The 18,261-nt window shown below is 34.1% G+C and overlaps 1 protein-coding gene and 1 long non-coding RNA gene across 3 annotated transcripts; one reads left to right on the plus strand and one right to left on the minus strand.

The window, feature by feature from the left end:
• The first annotated feature begins 214 nt into the window (after positions 1–214).
• LOC109120348 (uncharacterized) lies at positions 215–3,787 on the plus strand. 2 transcript variants are annotated; one of them, XR_011221031.1, is made up of 3 exons: positions 215–404; positions 940–1,059; positions 3,189–3,787. It is a non-coding gene; the product is annotated as an uncharacterized lncRNA (long non-coding RNA). The 2 variants fall into 2 exon arrangements; XR_002027809.3 differs by having other exon boundaries at positions 215–332.
• Positions 3,788–14,118: 10,331 nt separating this feature from the next.
• Positions 14,119–17,874, minus strand: LOC138348837 (uncharacterized). Its single transcript, XM_069298420.1, has 9 exons — positions 17,701–17,874; positions 17,305–17,541; positions 17,138–17,226; positions 16,947–16,981; positions 16,693–16,865; positions 15,748–15,881; positions 14,979–15,223; positions 14,766–14,894; positions 14,119–14,528 (listed from the first exon to the last, which is right to left on the minus strand). The coding sequence occupies exons 1-9, from the start codon at positions 17,872–17,874 to the stop codon at positions 14,119–14,121; spliced, it is 1,626 nt and encodes a 541-aa protein (XP_069154521.1).
• Between the last annotated feature and the right edge of the window lie 387 nt (positions 17,875–18,261).

The raw sequence follows: 18,261 nt of genomic DNA on the forward strand, positions 1-18,261 counted from the left end.
GTCTTTATATATATTTTAACTTATCACAAGAAATCAATGATGCAGTTTTCTTTTTGTGTTCTTTCAATTTAAAAGATAGTAAGCATTAAAATTACATGCTAGTTATTTATCCATAATAGAAAAATAACTATTATAAATGTAATTAATTTTGATTGAATATTATTTATATTAAATTGTGTATCCTCTTATTTAGAAATACCTTCTAATTTTCAATAATTTTGCTTTGGTTCTTTTTTCTACTTTTTCTATTTTTCATTCTCTCTATTCTTGCTCTTGGCGGACAAGGAGAAGAAGAGACTTACAAATGAAGAGCAATTGATGGAAAATTAGAGGTGAGTGATTCGAGTCTGAGCTGATGCATCAATTTGGTGACGAAATTTCATATTTGAATAGGAAATTTTGAGGTAATTTTCATTCTTATCGTTTTTTTGTTGAAGGGAGTTTGAATGAACTCCCTGACCATAGGTTGGATCTGTCCGTGATTGTTTTTGCTTTTGCGTTTTATATGCAGTATATTTATATATTTATGATTGTGATTTCGTTTGGTATTTACCTTCTAATGTCTTTCATCATACATTTTGTAGTTGCTGAGATATGGGATTCTCACACTAATTATCACTAATTTTGTGTTTTATATGCATTTCATTTATATATTCTTGCTAGTGATTGTTCTTTTGCCCGATTTACATTTACCTTTATTGTCTTCATTATGCATTTTGTAGTTGCTGAGGACTTGGGATTCCCACATTAATAACTATTGCTTATGTGTTTTATATCCATTTCAGTTATATATTCTTGCTTGTGATTGTTCTTTGAGGTTTAGCCCTTGTGCAATATAATTAAGAAATTAAATGTTTCTGATGTGCTAATAATGAGGATTTCAACATTAATGTCTTGAGCATTTAATACATTTACTTTACGAAAATCTGCCAAGTGTAGGAGAACTCACTACACAGTTCACTGCCGTTAGAAGCCTTTTTCAATGTGAGGACTCACTACACCAAGGATCTTTATGATGATTTTGAGAGTTCTTGATCGCCTCAATTTGTCAACTTACAGGTAAAGAAATGTTTCATCTTATTTTCAGTTGTTTTGATAAAAGAAGGGGTTATACCTAAAGATACACTTCACTCTCTAATTCTTACAAAGTCTAATAAAGAGATTTTTGTATTGTAATTTATCTCTTGATTCATATTATTAGTATGATTATTGCAGTTAGTAAAATAGTAGTTCTCATATCATATTGCTTTTATGATTTTATTTCATAAGACTTACATTTCCCTCTTTATCTAAATATACTGTCATGTTGATCTTGACTCCTGAGTCTGAAAGAGGCCTTCGATCCTAACATGTTCAATTTTTTTTATAAAAGGAATCCTGATTCTGCAACAGTACTAGATCTATATTAGACACTAATGCAACTAATAACATGTAAAATCAAGGGCCGAGTTTGAGCATGGTTTTGTGACAGTTGAAGGTCGTTGGCTATACTGTTGAACTTGGTAATTGGTTAGAATGATGCTTAGTTTGCATTTGATGTTAAACTTTGGCCCTTTGAATGAAAATGCATTTGTCCTAATCCCCCAATTCAGATTGGAACTGGTAACATGAGAATTTTAAGTCCTTTGCTCGCTCTTTCATGGTGGATACATGTTAACAAGCATGGAGCTTCTGGTCATGCCCATTTTGTTTTCTTAAGTTACTCTCGTTCTTATTTCATTCTCTCTCTCATACATAAAAGAAAAAAAATCAGTTTTTCCCTTTTGTGGGTCTCTAAATTTCAGCAGTTTCTTCATCTGTTGAACATTTTTAAAGTTGCTATATTTTTCTATCCTGATGTAGTACTTCCATTTATTGTTTCCCTATTTAAGTTGGTTTGTCTTAAGAAAAAGTTTAATATGTGAAATAATCAATTTTTCTGGAAGGATGCTGTATGCATCGATTGCAATCAATTTTTTTTTGTTGTTAGACTTTATATTAAATTGCTTATTTTGAGGACGATAAAGTGTTGTTACAACTAAAAAGGGAAAATGAAGGGCTGAACAGGGCTATTTTGAGGAGAACTAATATAATGATATTATGTTACTTTGGGAGCTATTGGATTCTCGAGCATGTTCACTGCAATTATAATTTGGCATTGGTGCCAACTTGATGTTTATAATCTTGAGCTATAAGTTGTAAAATTAGGATGATATTTCTTAATATTTATCAGTATTAATCATTAACTTATGTTGTGAAAAACAAATACAGAGGAATAGTCATCGAACTCCAGTTTGATAGTGAACACTTAATGGAGTTACATATAGATTACATAGATTCGACTTTCTATAAACCTTGCAAAGTGCTCTACTATCTTTTCATTTTGTATATGAATGTTTCTTTGAGTATAACATTTTAACTATTTTATGTAATGTATGAATTCTTTTACCCACTTGATTTCACCTGTATGCTATCATCAAAACAAATTATGCGTCACAACATGTGGAGGTAGCTTCTCTTTTTATCATTTTGAGAAGTCTGGATAAGTATGTTCTGGTCTATTTGATTAGTGAAAAGATGTACTTGAAATGTTTCTCCTGCTCTTCTTTTTGAAGATCTAGTCCATGAAATGTGATTCTTCCAAAAAAATGCTCAATGTTTTTCTGAGAAACGTTGGATCTAATCGAATGTTTCTTTGTTTCGAAGGATATTAAGTTCTTATTTACTCAATGTACCTATCAGAAAGCAAATATCACACATTTTGACAAAGGAAGATAATCATTTAGCGAATGCATTTTCTTATTTGTCATTTTTCAGGAGAACACATAACAAGAATGACACACTACCTTTAGAAAATTTTGCTGTATAGATTTAAAAAATTCTATTTAAAATAAGAAATGAATGAACTGATTGCTTCCATATATGCAAGGCAGTGTTCATTAACATTCTTACATATGTGTAAATTTTTTGCCTTTATAGTGGCTTCTTTAATTACTTGTCAAATTTGTGTTGCTTTATAAGTTTTTTAAAATTCAATGTCACTACTGTTTTATTGTTTGTAATAACTCATATTTTTGTGTTACTTCTCCTTTTGCTGAAATTTATGCATTCATCTCAATTAGTTTTTAAAAGTTGATTGCTAATATTCAAAAATGTTGTATAAGGTTCAGTTAAAGAGGGAGAATTCACTCTTAATTTTAAATTTTCAGGTATTAAGTTTCTGACTCCGTCATTTCCTCTTTCAAGTAAACAATGGAGAGAGGTAGAAGACGTAGTGTATCAAGAGAAATGGTTACGAAAAGGCTGGGCTAAATTCATTTGATATGATTTGGATTTTTTGGTTGACATAAAATCATTACCTCTATTTACTCAACTGGATTCTTATCAAGTAAAATGAGTGACTGTATGTATAATTCAGAACATAAAACATGTTCTCTTGCAAGCACCAAATCAACATCACTGAAGTCATGCGCAGAATTAAATGAGTGAAGGGATAAGCAATCGACGATGAAAGTTGGTTTGCTATGTTATGTTGTATGGTTTTTATACAGTTTCGTTAAATTGTATAGGAAAAACTAATGTACCAGCTTTTTAGAGAAAGAAGTCGGAGTTGATCTAGCTAACAAGCTCGAGAAATTTGGAAGAACTATGTAGTAAAAGTTGTTGGGAAGCACAAGAAGACACTATTATTTGGCTTGTACCACTTGTGCATAATTTTTTCTAAAAGATATGTATTTATCTTTTCCTAACATTTCCTTTCTTTTTAAACTAGCAGATCAAGATATATAATTTTCACTACACCAATCATATAAGCTTATGCAAGTTCAATTGTATGTTTTTTCATGTGCTATTGTTTCCCTCTTTTTAATTATTTTGGTGGCTATCATTTGGTTTGTCAACAAATGACTATGCAAAGCATTCACAACATGAAGTATCCAGCGCTGGGCCGTGCTTGTACGGACTGTGCCTATCTAATTATTGAATAATTCAAACATTACATTAAAGCATAGAAAAGTTCGATGATATACTTATTAATGTGAATTTTAATTACCCTTCATTGATAAAATCATATAAAATGAAAAATAGATAAATTTTACTTCTATATGCAATTTGCTATAAAATATAGGCTTAGAATATAATATAAAGAGAAGAAGACAAGAGAAGTAAGATGGAAGAGAGAAAACTTTTGTTCTATTAAAGTGTATCATCCAAATGGTGCGTGATATCTCTATTTATAGTGCTGAGATATTCACTCCCAAAGGTCACCAATTAGTAGATGCATAGCTATCCAAATGGTTCTTATCACCTTGGAAACATGTAATCATGAGTACAATTAAATCTTGAATATATCTAAAGCATAATCCACACAATTCAATGGATTTATAAAACTCCCCCTTCGATGGACATAGATAATGTACCTCATTAAAATCTTAGTTGGAAAATCCTATGGGAAAACCAACAAACATTATCAGTATAATTTAATATTTTGGAACTCTCTTAATAACCATTCGAGTAAACAATCTTACAAATACCATTTTGTAAGTTGACAACAAACCACATGTGACCATCACATATATGCATCTATTATATAGTTACAAATGATCTACATGGTAGGTGAATGAACCCATATTCACCTTTTTATCTGTTCCAAATAATATCAGGGAATACAATCCTTACCTTAGCTGGTATAATGATAATTTAATTAAGAGAACAAGCAAAACAAGAGAATTCTTGAAAAATCTTTTATTTCTTTATCATATAATTCACATGAATTTCAATTATATTTGCATCACATTTAAATCAGAATGGTCAAATGGTCATGCAAACTGATGTTTATTTCAGTACACATATAATTTACTTTTGCATGTGATTTCATCAGTATGTCCATATTTTGTGTGCAACAAACAAGAGAAAACAACGGGTAATCTTTTATATAAATATTTTTAACCCGCTTCAATTGTAGTAATCTGAAGATAGTAGATCTTTTCATAATTTATAGTCTCAATATTTATTTCAAATCATCAGAAACTTAGAAACTTTCTTTTGGGACTTACTACAACTTCATTATTATTTCTCCAGTAATAACACAACTCGTTAGAGTTTGATATTAATTTTGTGTTCTATCACATATTGCATGACACCATCCCTATGGTGAGCATCTCCTTCAAGTAGGAAATTATATTATTATTGTCATGGTCAAAATCATTACGAGAAAGACATGTTTATTGCTTTACTTTGTTTGTATCATAGACACTTAATTAATGAAAAATTTGTATTGCCACACAATAATGACTACAACCTTTATAAACAAGAATTATTCTTTCTTTTGACCTTTCGATAGTTCACAGTAAACATACCACAATATTTATGCCATATAAACGTACACGATCATTTGTAATTCCTAACAAATAAAATTTATTTATTTCGTCAAACATCCCGTAGAGGTGAGTTATGACATATTTCCAACCATACATGAATATATCTTATTCATATTTTTCCTTCATGTTTTGACGAATTCACTTTCTAGAATTGACAAATATCCACATGCTTATTACAAGTCACAATGAGTTAACCATAACCATTTATACATGTCATACCTTTATATTGACATATTTACATGACACACCTCAACATCATTTTGAAAGATAACTAGCACCATCGCTTTACATTCTTTATTTTGATGGAGAATTTTTATAAATTTATCAAATTATTAGGTCGCACAATGATCACGGATGCAATGAACTTTCATACCCTTATGATGATAAAAATTACCTTCACAGTTCAAAGAAATATTTGTAGAACCCACTGTGTTTTCCTTTTATAATTACCACAATGATGTCTATTATAATTTTGTTCATCCACACCCTTATTCATGCATTCAATTACTTGTCATCTTTCAAACTTATTATTTACTACTACCACATCCATATGATAGAATGGAGCAATTTGGTAGATTTCAAACTTTTCATATATTAGAATGGATTTTTCTTACCGGCTTTTCTTACCGGTACTAGATTTTACCAGATCGGATTTACCAGGAATATCACCCTGTTCTGCCCGGTCCGTTAGTAACCGGTTTGGAACCGGGTCTTACCGGTTCATCCGTTTTTTTTTTAAATTTTAATTATTTTAATTATTATATAATATTATATATTTATATTAAAACTTAAATTGAAAACTCTAAAGTTTATATAAGTTTGAAATTAAATTTATACATTAAAGTTTATATTGAATTTAAAGTTTCAAATTGAATTTAAAGTTTTATATTGAACTTAAGTTTGAAATTGACTTTAAAGTTTTTTAAACTTTATATTGAATTTAAAGTTTAAAATTAAATTTAAATTTTAAAGTTTATATCGAATTTAAAGTTTTAATATAAACTTTTATTAAAATAATTAAAAATTAAATTTATAAAATGACATGAATTAAATAGAAGAGACTATTATAAAAGAAAATCAAGGTGAATAGCCGTATATTTATTCAAATAAATAAATTATACAATACAAATATAAGAAAGAGAATAAGAGTACATAATTTAGGAGGAATTGAATAGTAATTATTATACTAACAATTGCATTTTTTTTAAAAATTCTTTTTTTAAATTTTGTATCATTTGAAAAGAAAGATTTTTTGGAATTGGCATTTGTCGTTCTTCTTCCATTGCTTCCATGCCATCATCACTATTCTCACCAAATATTTCATCTATTTGGTCTTCTATATGGCTACTTAATAGTGGTAGTCCGGTGTTTCTTCTTTCGGCATTGACCCAATCTCGAAACAACGTCGATATTTCCAAACTATCCTTTGCTAATGAATATCGATGATCTCCAATCGTAAATCTCGCCACACTAAAGGCTTTCTCCGAAGCTACCGATGATGATTGAATCGCTAGCACATCTTGAACAATCGTAGTAAGGGTCGAAAATTGATTTTCACGATTCTTCCACCAATTTAATATTCAAGGTTGAAGTTCTCCTTCTTCACGCCTAATCTTTTCCCGTGCCTGGTTGAAATATAAATCAAAATCATTATTAGTTTCATCACTTTCAAGCTCAAGATATTCATCCATCACATCATCCGTATCATCACTTTTAGGCTTAGAACATGAAGGTTCAACTATTGGAATATTTTTTCCATAACTTTATATGCATTATATAAATCTCTAACTTTTGTATAAATGATACTTTTAGATTGTTCAACACTAGGAGTTTCATCATCTTTAATTTCTAGATTTTTATAAATCTTTTCAACCATTCTTTCAACACCTCTTAATTTATAATTTGGGTTGAAAGTAGTAGCAGTCAAATAGATTTGAGGAATAGGGAAAAAATATTTTTTGAATTTTTCAATCATAAAAGCAATTGAATCTTTAAAATGTTCATTTACTTTATATTTAGCAAATTCAATTGAAATAGCACAAATATTTACTAAAACAGAAGAATAGTAGGATAATATTGACCAGAACATGCATTTGTTGCTTTATAAAAAAACATTTAAAAAATCAATCAGTCCTTTTGTATTTTGCCAATCTTCAAAGCCAATTCTTAAACTTGGATCCGCATTATGAGCATTAAAAACTAATTGTAGCGGTTCTTGATAAACATAAGCAACTTGAAGCATTTCAAATAAAGAATTCCATCTAGTGCATATTTCTTTTGGAATTTTTCTATATGCAAGTTCACATTCATTACAACGATTTTTAAATTCAGTAATTCTAGCTTTTACTTTATCTTTAAAAATCCAATTACAAGCAAGTCTAATTTTTTCACAAGAAACTCCAAATTGAGAAATAGCATCTTTTATTATTAAATTATAAACATGTGCGGCACACTTAATATGAAAACAATCATTATCAATTGGACAAAGTCTAATTTTTAAATAATCAACGACTCTTAAATTATTAGAAGCATTATCTAAAGTGACACTCATTATTTTATCACATATTCCATAATACTGTAATATAGAGCCTACTTTTGATGCTATATAAGAACCAATTTTAGTTTCTTCAACATATTTACACGCTAATATTCATTTTTGCATGTTCCATTCATGGTCAATCCAATGGACAGTAAGTATAAAATAATCGTTACCATTTGGACTATGTCCCATATCAGAAGTAATAGATAATCTACCATCATAATAAGCAAATAAACAACAAAGAAATGAGAATATTCTTTTTGATATTTAAAAAGATCACTTTTAATTTTATTTCTTGGAATACCTTCATAATCTGGGTTATATAATTCTCGAATATAATGAACAAAACCAGGATGAGAAATAAATGAAAAAGGTAAACCACAAACAACAACCATTTTAGCTAATTCTCTATGATCTTTTTCTTTACTATACGTGCGGTGTGTGCTTCGACTAGCCGAGTTAGACATATTTAATACACCTTGAACCATATTAGAACCTCCAACACCCATAAAACTTTCGGGTATGGGTGTTTCATTTCTATTAGCTCTTTCTATATCATCTAGGCGAGCAAATTCTGTATTACACTTTCGTAAATGTGTTCTTAGTCGTCCCCTTCCCCCTTGTGTACCGTACCCATAGTTACATGTTTCATTACCAATTTACATTTAGTGGACGTAACAATAGTTTTCTCCTCATTTTGTATAAAAAATTTCCATACTAACGATCTTGTAACACGTATGACGGCGACATTTGAAAAGGTAGGTAAAGAGGGGACTTCGGTAACCGGACTAGTCGGGATAGGGGTCTCTTCATCTTCCTCATTTATTTCTACTACTTCTTCTAATTCTTCTTAAAAATTAGTATAATGTCTATTTAAAGACTTATGATCTACTTCATTTTCAGAATTAAATTCAATAGGTCTTGGTGACCTAAAAAAAGTTTCATTAACACAAGTATAATCATTAGTATTAACTAAATATCTAGGCGGCAAATTTTTAGAGCCGGTACGGGAACCGGATTGGAACCGGACCAGACTGGCCAAAAACCGGTCCGTTTGCCAGCCTTAGTTCTCACCTCTAGTACTTATGAATATTAATAAGTTCCTCCTAATTAACACTACGAAAATCAACATGAAAATTTACTTCTTTATCCTTCAATTCTTTTCTGAAACAAAGAACTGTTAGTATAATCATAGATCAATGAATAAAATTGTTAAAGTAAAACAAACAAATATGTTCTACCTTTTCATATATACTAAAATAAATTATTAGTATGAGAGGAACTTTTGCAAATATGCATGTGTAACAAGAAAAAATAAATAGTTACTATTCCTGGTTACAAGTGTTTCAACTACAACACTTTTGCGAAGTGCTACAACTTTTAGACCATATTCATGCTGATAACATGTTATAACATATCAACTCAGGGTATAATATAAAAAGAAGAAGACAAGAGAAGTAAGATGGAAGAGAGAACACTTTATTTATATGTATATATATATATATGTATGTATATATATATATATATATATATATATATATATATATATATATATATTAAATGATCTTTATTTGCAAATATATAATTATGTTTGTCAAAATATAATTATTAAAAATAAAAATACCACAATTACCTAATAAAATATACTATCAATTATTGATTATAACTTACTTTCACTTTAAACTTATAATTTATTTATATTTTTAATTATTTATTTATAAAAACTTTGTATGTTTAATTTAAATTTTGTCCATTTTAATATCCTTAGTTATGGATATTATCTCACAGGAAGTGTAAGCATAACATTTTCATGAATGTTGGGTGGTAGTGATTTATTTTTACAATATAAATAATTGTCATGTTTCACTTTTTAAGAATAAAATTACATGAAATTTAGCAAATATTTAAGATTATTTTATCAACATATTGATATGAGATTAATTAAGGGTGTGTTTCGTATGAAAGAAAATGTTTTTTCATGTAAAATGTTTTCCTCGAAAACAAGTAGATTTTTTTATTTGTTTTCTCATGTTTGGTTGGTGAGTAAGAAATATTTTTCTGAAATTTTTTTTAGTATTTGATTTATGATTGAATATTATTTCTCCGAAATATCTCTTTTTATTACTAGAGAGTAGAAAATAATATATGAGATGAAATTGAAAATATTCTTTAAAAATAAACTTATTGTTTTAATTTGGGGGGGGGGGGGGGGGTGAGATGGGTAAAAAATATATATTTGAAATTATTTTTTTTTGGAGGGGGGGGGGGGGGGGGGGGTTCGCAGGTATGGATTGGGTAAAAAAATAAAAATTTGATTGAAAATATTTTTTACAATAAACTTTGATATATTTTTTCGGAGGGGAGGGGGGGGGGGGGTGTGTGTGTGGGGTAGGGGTAAAAAAAACAAAAATTGGAAATACTATTTAAAAAAAACTTTAGTTATCATTTTTTCTTCGGGGGAAGGGGGGGTAGGAGGGCTGGTAGTGGGGGCTAGCCAGGGTGGGGGTGGGGTGAAAAATAAATTTTGAAATTCAAAGTATTTTTTATAAAACAAACTTTATATTTATTATTATTTGGTGGGGGGGGGGGGGGGCTGGTGGGGGGGTTGAGGGAAGGGGTGGGGTGTCACGACCCAATCCACTGGACCGTGCGAGCTTTCACTCTAACACCTAATTAGGAGAACCCTCATATCCCAAAAGTTTAAACATGCGGAAAATTTAAGAAATTAAAGAAAATTGTCAAAAACATGGCTCTTATAGATAACTCTTTTGTGTACACATGAGTTAAAACATGTAAAGTAATTTAAAAACTCCCATGGATTTATTCTAAACAGGTACAAGAGCTACTAAGAGTACAACTGGAAAATATAAATAAAAGATACAGCTCCCACCATGCGGAAGGAAGAATAGAAGCTGTTGGAGAATTTCCCTTTGTCTTCACCTGATGAAACCTCACCAATCCAACATCCATATTAGGTTAAAATAGGCATAGCGAGAGTAGTATTAGTACAAACAGACGTACTGGAAGACATCATCGTTTAACCCGACGTCCACCACATAACATAAGAAATCAACTAGCAAGATCATGCATTATACCATTCACTTCACCACAAATACCCTTTCTTAGAACACAAACTCTCTAATTACTAACCGCCTTCTCAACCAACTTACTCTCCCGGTTCATGATCATAGCCTAAAACATGCTAACACCTTAATGAACCCCCTGCTCCACCCTCCGGCTGTTCAACTAACTGCTCCTTACTCACTGTTACTTCCTCGTCATTCTACTCAATCACGGTCAGATAGAACACCATCACAAGTTCCTTACCACTAACCCCATTCTCTTCCCCCAAGGTGAAACCTACCTAAGCACACTTCCTCACAAACACTACTTCTCTTTCAAAATTATAACACACGAGCTGTCACGCCCCGAGTTAACCCTTAGACACGGACACGGAACCTAGGACCACAAGTGATCCCAAGCTAATCCTGCTGGCATGATCATGAGCATACTAAAGATAATAAACTGTTGCAGAAGCTAAATCATACTTAAAATGAAAAGATGGGGAATACCCATATTCTATAAATGAGATATTTGAAAACAATGAGTTTAATACAAAAGAAATATTAACTCAATACTAAGCTAAATCTAACTATGTCTGAAAATAGCCTCTAAACTAGACTAGAAATATTGGGACAAGCCTCAGCTAAATCTAGCAAAAACCGAAACTAAATGACTAAAGACTGAAATGAAACTCATGACTATTGTCCTCGGAGAATGAGGACTCACCACTGAATCTGCTGAACTGGACATCGGGAAACCGATCTATGCGTGATCTAGATGCTGAGAACCTAAACCTACATCACGAGAAGATGCAGCGCACGTATGCGTCAGTACTTGAAAGGTCCTGAGCATGTAGGATATAGTAAAGCTAAGATAAAACATAACTGAACAAGCACAAAACACAATTATAATAATCTGAACGTGTTGATTTTTGAGTTAACTAGATGCAATGACCAATTTATAACATGCTGAAACTGAATATTGAATATACTGATAAATGGTTAATGCAGAGAGTCTGACTGAAGTGTGTGAGCTACTAATGACCGATAAAAAAACCACATGAGCTAAATGTGGAGTCCGATGTATACCCCCCATCAAGAGGACCCAATATACCCTGCCAAAAGTATAAAGGCATGCTGGCGTGATCACTAAACTGATTGCCCAAAGAGAGGACTTACAACATACTCGGCTAGTAATTCTGGGACTATTGGGTACACTAAACCCTAGTCCAACTTGGTATTATGCTACTCCCAATGAATTTTGTAAATTAACTGATTAGATATGAATTTCAGTAAATACTATATAGCTCGAAACTGAACATGCAAACTGAGAATGCAACAATTAATCTGGTAATTATGCATTTATAACTGAGGCATGTATATCTGAAGTGTCTGAAATATATGACCTAGCATGTGTAATTCAAGTACTAAAGAAATGCAAATCCAGGGTTCTAAAATTCATGCGATAATTTGAGTAATAACATGATAATCTGATTTGGAACATATATTTAATAAATTCAACAAGTTATATCAAAGTTCTAGAAACCCTAGGTTTAATCATGATAAGTGAGTCAAGAACAAACTAAAACTAAGGACCCAATGGGCGAAAGGAACCCACTAGTAAAATCCCACATACCTGGTGATGAAATCCACTGAAAAATACTTTAGCTTTGGGGCTGGAACTGCCGGAGCTTGTGGCGTTCTTGAACTAGGGTTCTTGAGCTTTTTTCTCCTCTCTTGCGTCTAATTTTCTAAGTTTTGATTTAATTATTTGACTTGGATATGTTTTAATTATGTTTCTAGGCTTAAACTGACTAAAATCTGATGATTTAGGGTCAAAATGACGTAATTAGGGTTTAAACAGAGTGGGAAAGGTCAAAAAGACCCCTGGGGAGGTTTCTGTCGGGCCTCACAATGGCCAAGACTGACAGGCCATCGTGCGCCCGACGCGCAGTCGTTGGGTCCGTCGTGAGGGCCTGTTCGACAGGACTTTACTAAAATGGGTATAACGTTTTACTCGAATGTTTGATTTTAGCAAGGTTGGTGGATATGGAAAGATAATTTTATTATCTATCTGTGGGTAGGTCATGGGAGACCTAATTCATTTTGTGCTAAGAGTTATGATCATTTTAAGTTGATCCAACTGCATTTCCCCTTAACTGGCTGCAAACTTTCCACCTACGGACCGTAGGTCCACCTACGAACCATGCTGGTAATACATAACTCTTGTGAGAAAGTGGTTGAAGGGAGTCTTGATCGACGGTCATGAAGTATGGACCGTTGTTTGACCTACTGACCGTAAGTCCGTTTGTCGTCCAAGACTTAACCAATTTTTCTAGGCTGAAATTTTTTGGAGTTTCTGATCCCATCGACTGTTGTGCATGAGGGACTGTGGTTAAGGCTATGGTCCGTTGATACCATCGTTAGTAGCACTTACAAATTTTTCTGAAAACTAATTTTTTGGTTTGTTTTGGCTACGGGGTATTACATTATCTCCCTCTTGGGAACATTCATCCTCGAATAAAGACTAAACTAGCTGAAATATAGAGAGAGAGATGCAAACCCCATTCTAAACACTGAGAACTGAGTTTCTGAGTACATGCAATTACGTTAAAAATGAAAGTACAAATTGAGGGAATATGATTCTAAAACTGAATTTACACGTGAATGACTGTAAAACTTGAAGAGGAACTATTATCTCAAGCTGGAGTGGAATCGTAAGGGAAAAGGTAAGGATACTTGGCTTTCATGGCTGCTTTTGTTTCCCAAGTAACTCCCTCTACGGACTGACTCCTCCACAAAACCATGACTGAAGCGAATTCTTTGTTTCTCAACCTTCTAACCTAACGGTCAAAAATCTCAACTGGTACATCCTCATAAGAAAGACTATGTTTCACCGCCACACTCTCTAATGTCACTATAGTGGTTGGGTCACCCACGCACTTCTTCAACAGTGAGATGTGGAAGACCGGATGCGCTGCTGCTAATTTTGCTGGCAACTCTAACTCATATGCCACCTTGCCAATCCTTTTCAAGATCTTTTAAGGTCCTACATATCTAGGACTGAGTTTCCCTTTCCTTCCAAATCTCATCACCCCTTTCATAGGTGAGACTTTCCGAAAAACCCAATCATCAACTTGGAACTCTAGTTCCCTTCTCCTTACATCTGCATAAGATTTCTGACAACTTTGAGCTGTCTTAAGTCTATCTTAATGAGTTGCAATTTCTCCATAGCATAAAGGACTGAATCTGGCCCTATCAAAGCTGCTTCACCTACTTCAAACCAACCAACATGAGATCTACAACTATGCCTATATAAAGCCTCATAAGGGGCAATCTGAATGCTGGAATGGTAGCTATTATTGTAGGTAAACTCAAAAAGAGGAAGATGATCATCCCAACTACCTTTGAAATCAATCACAAGAGCTCTCAACATATCCTCTAAGGTCTGAATGGTACGCTCTGCCTGCCCATCCGTCTGTGGATGAAATGCTGTACTAAGGTTAACTTGACTACCAAGACCTTTATGAAATGACTTCCAAACATGAGAGGTAAACTGAGGACCTCTATCTGAGATGATAGACAAAGGAACCCCATGCAACCTCACAATTTCAGTAAGGTAAAGCTTGGCATAGTCCTCTGCAGAATATGTAGTCTTGACCGCCAAAAAGCGAGAAGACTTAGTCATCCTATCAATTATCACCCAAATTGAGTCATGATGTCTGCGAGTACGAGGTAACCCTATGATGAAATCCACATTGATCACGTCCCACTTCCAAGTAGGAATATCCATCTCTTGAGTCATACCTTCTAGTTTCTGATGTTCTACCTTGACTTGCTGGCAATTGGGGCAATTACTTACATAGTCTGCTATATCCCTCTTCATGCCATTCCACCAATAGACATCCCGCAGATTGATGTACATCTTAGGTGCACCTGGATGAATAGAATACCTGGAGTTATGAGTTTCTACAAGAATATACTGCCTCAACTCTCCCACATCAAGAACACACAATCTACCTTGGTAACAAAGTACACCATGTCCCCTTTGGGAGAAAACCTCCACTCTCTGATTGTTGACTGCACTTTTTAGTTCAAGTAAGATCGGATCACTCTCTTGCTTTTCCTTAACCTCCACTACCAAAGATGATTCTGCCGCATTCTGAACTGTTACAAGCTGTCTGATATGCTCATAAGGCGAACTCCTAAGCGAGCACGCCTGTGAACATCCTTCACTAGCTCCTTTCTTTTTTCCTCGACATGGGCTACACAACCCATAGATAATCTACTAAGAGCATCAGCCACTACATTCTCCTTTCCAGGATGATAATGCACACTCATATCATAATCCTTAAGGAACTCAAGACATCTCCTCTGGCGAAGATTCAACTCTTTCTGCGTGAACACATACTGAAGGCTCTTATAATCGGTGAACACATCTACATGAACACCATACAATTAGTGTCTCCATATCTTGAGTGCAAACACCACTACTGCAATCTCGAGGTCATGAGTTGGATAGTTCTTCTCATGCACCTTAAGCTTTCTAGAGGCATAAGATATAACCTTATTTCTTTACATTAACACATAACCAAGGCAACCTCTGGATGCATCGCAGTAGATCACATTACCATCTGAACCCACTGGTAGAGTCAAGACAGAAGCTGTAGTCAATCTAGTTTTCAATTCTGCAAAGCTTTTCCCACAATCATCTGACCATTGGAACTTGACCATCTTCTAAGTCAACCTAGTAAATGGTGAGACTATGGATGAAAATACTTCCACGAACCTTCTATAATAACTTTCTAGACCTAAGAAAATTCTGCTATCTGTAGCAGAGGTAGGTCTGGTCAATTGTTTCACTGCTTCTATCTTTTGTGAATCTACGCGGATCCCTTCGCTAGATACAATGTGACCAAGGAACTGGATTGCAACCAAAACTAATATTTATTAAACTTAGCGAATAACTGGAGATCTTTGAGTGTATACAGAACAACTCTCAAATGACTTGCATGTTCTTCCTTACTCCTAGAGTAAATGAGGATATCATCAATTAAGACGACAACGAACAAGTCTAAGTACTATTTGAACACGCTTTTCATCAAATCCATGAAAGCTGCAGGAGCATTGGTTAGTGCAAATGACATAACTACAAATTCATAATGACCATACCGAGTTCTGAATCTCTGACTCTGAGCTGATGATAACGCGATCTGAGGTCTATCTTTGAGAAATGGCTAGCACCATGAAGTTGGTCAAACAAGTCATCAATCCTGGGGATGGAATACTTATTTTTGATTGTGACCTTGTTCAACTGTCTATAGTCAATGCACATTCTAAGAGAACCATCTTTCTTTTTTACGAAAAATACTGGTGCACCCAATGGTGAAATACTAGGTCTGATGAAACCCTTAGATGTCATATTTCTGGCCTTAAGGTAGAAAATAAATCGACCCATAGAAGCTAGGCTACTACCATTCCATTCTAAGATTGGTTCGTCTAAAAACTGAAAACGAACAATCCTAGTTCTACAATAGACTGAGGCATAACATGACTGTAACAAATCCATTCCTAGAATGACATCGAAGTCTATAATTTCCAACTCTACTAAATCTGCTGAGGTGACTTTCTGAGAGACTATGATAGGGCAATTTTTGTATACACGTCTAGCTATAACTGGGTCACCGACTGGAGTAGAGATTGAGAAGGGTTATGAGAGAGTTTCCGGACTTACACTGAATTGGAATGCTATATAAGGAGTTATAAAAGAAAGATTATCCCCTGGATCTAACAATGCATAAACATCAAGATCAAATACTCGTAACGTACCAGTGACTACATCAGGAGAACCTTCCTGATCCTGGAGAGTCTGAAGAGCATAAAGTCTGTTCTGGCACTGACCGCCACCTGTACCAGATGAGTTACCCTGTTGAGTTGGGAGACTTGCTGGTGCTACTTAATTTGTAGACCGAGCTCTACCATTACAACCTCCTTGAACCTGTCTAGAAGGACTGTCCCTCAACCTGTGACAAGAGTAACCACATCCAAAACATCCTTCTTTTCCTGAAAGACACACACCCAGATGGTTCTTACCACACTTAGGGCAAGTGGGGTAAGTGTTGGTGCCTGAAACACTTCCCTTAGACTTAGAGTCTAGTGCTCTACCCTTCTACTCATACCTATTCTTGGAGGATGGAACAATAGCTGATGAAGGGGCTGGAGCTGAAAACTTCTGCTGACCCTGTGAGCGATTTCCACTACCCGATTTCTGCTAAGAATAGTCATAGTTCCAAGTCCTAGCCTTCTTGTTTTCCTTAGCCTGTTCCCTAAGCTTATCACCCTCAACCTGGTGAGCATGAGTCGTAAGCCTAGAGATGTTCATATCTCCCAACAACATAGCATTTCTGCACTCTGTCTTCACCAAATCTGATACTCCATACAAGAACTTATTCATCTGAGCCCTGGAGTCAGCAACCATGTGAGGAGCATACCTGGAGAGTTGGTTAAACTTCAGCCCATACTCTTGGACTGTCATGTTTCCCCGCCTCAAGTTCATGAATTCTTGGGCCTTTGCTTCTCTCAACTATATTGGTAAAAACCTGTCGAGAAAAGTATCACTGAAGCACTCCCAAGTAATAGGAGCTGCATTTGCACCCCTATTCTCCTTCCACTAAGTGTACCAAATATGAGCCACCTATTTCAGTTGGTATGATGCCAACTCAACCCGATAATTCCCAGTAACCTGCATCTGCTCAAAGATCTTCTTGATTTTGTCCAAGAAATTCTGAGGATCTTTATTAGTCTGCAATCCTAATAACTCAGGCGGATTCATCCTAACAAAGTCATGGACCCTTGCTGCTGCTGATCTACCATTTTCTTTCATAAGATCATGAACCCAATTGTTCTGGTGGGTCATACTCTAAGCCAACATCTGTATGGCATTACTGAACTCAGCATTGGAGACTTCTTGATCAGAGATTAGAGGAGCTGCGTTCTCATTCCTGGCATTCGCATTCCTAGCATTAGCTCTACGAGGAGGCATGATCTGAAACATAGAAGGTCAAGTTAGAATGTAATAATATCATACCTTACGCACGAAGAGTAACAAGAAAGTGAAGTTTTTCCTAAAACACTTTATAGACTCCCTAAGATTAGATGTGGTGCACTTCGCACCCATGACAAGGGCTCTACTTAGTGCGGCTTTTTTATACATCTTAGGAATCTTGAACCTATTGCTCTAATACCAAGTTTTTTCATGCCTCGAGCTACCCCCGAGACACGGACATGGAATCTAGGACCACAA

This window comes from Solanum lycopersicum, chromosome 5, assembly GCF_036512215.1.
Source record: "Solanum lycopersicum chromosome 5, SLM_r2.1".
Lineage (NCBI taxonomy): Eukaryota > Viridiplantae > Streptophyta > Magnoliopsida > Solanales > Solanaceae > Solanum > Solanum lycopersicum.

Excerpts from the sequence above, each read along its gene's own strand:
- LOC138348837 (XM_069298420.1), bottom strand. The coding sequence starts at position 17,874 with ATGACCCACCAGAACAATTGGGTTCATGATCTTATGAAAGAAAATGGT. Across the intron at positions 14,895-14,978 it reads TGGTGTACTTTGTTACCAAG|GTGCACCTAAGATGTACATC; the intron begins GTAGATTGTGTG and ends CTATTCATCCAG. Across the intron at positions 14,529-14,765 it reads AGAACATCAGAAACTAGAAG|ATAGAGGTCCTCAGTTTACC; the intron begins GTATGACTCAAG and ends CTATCATCTCAG.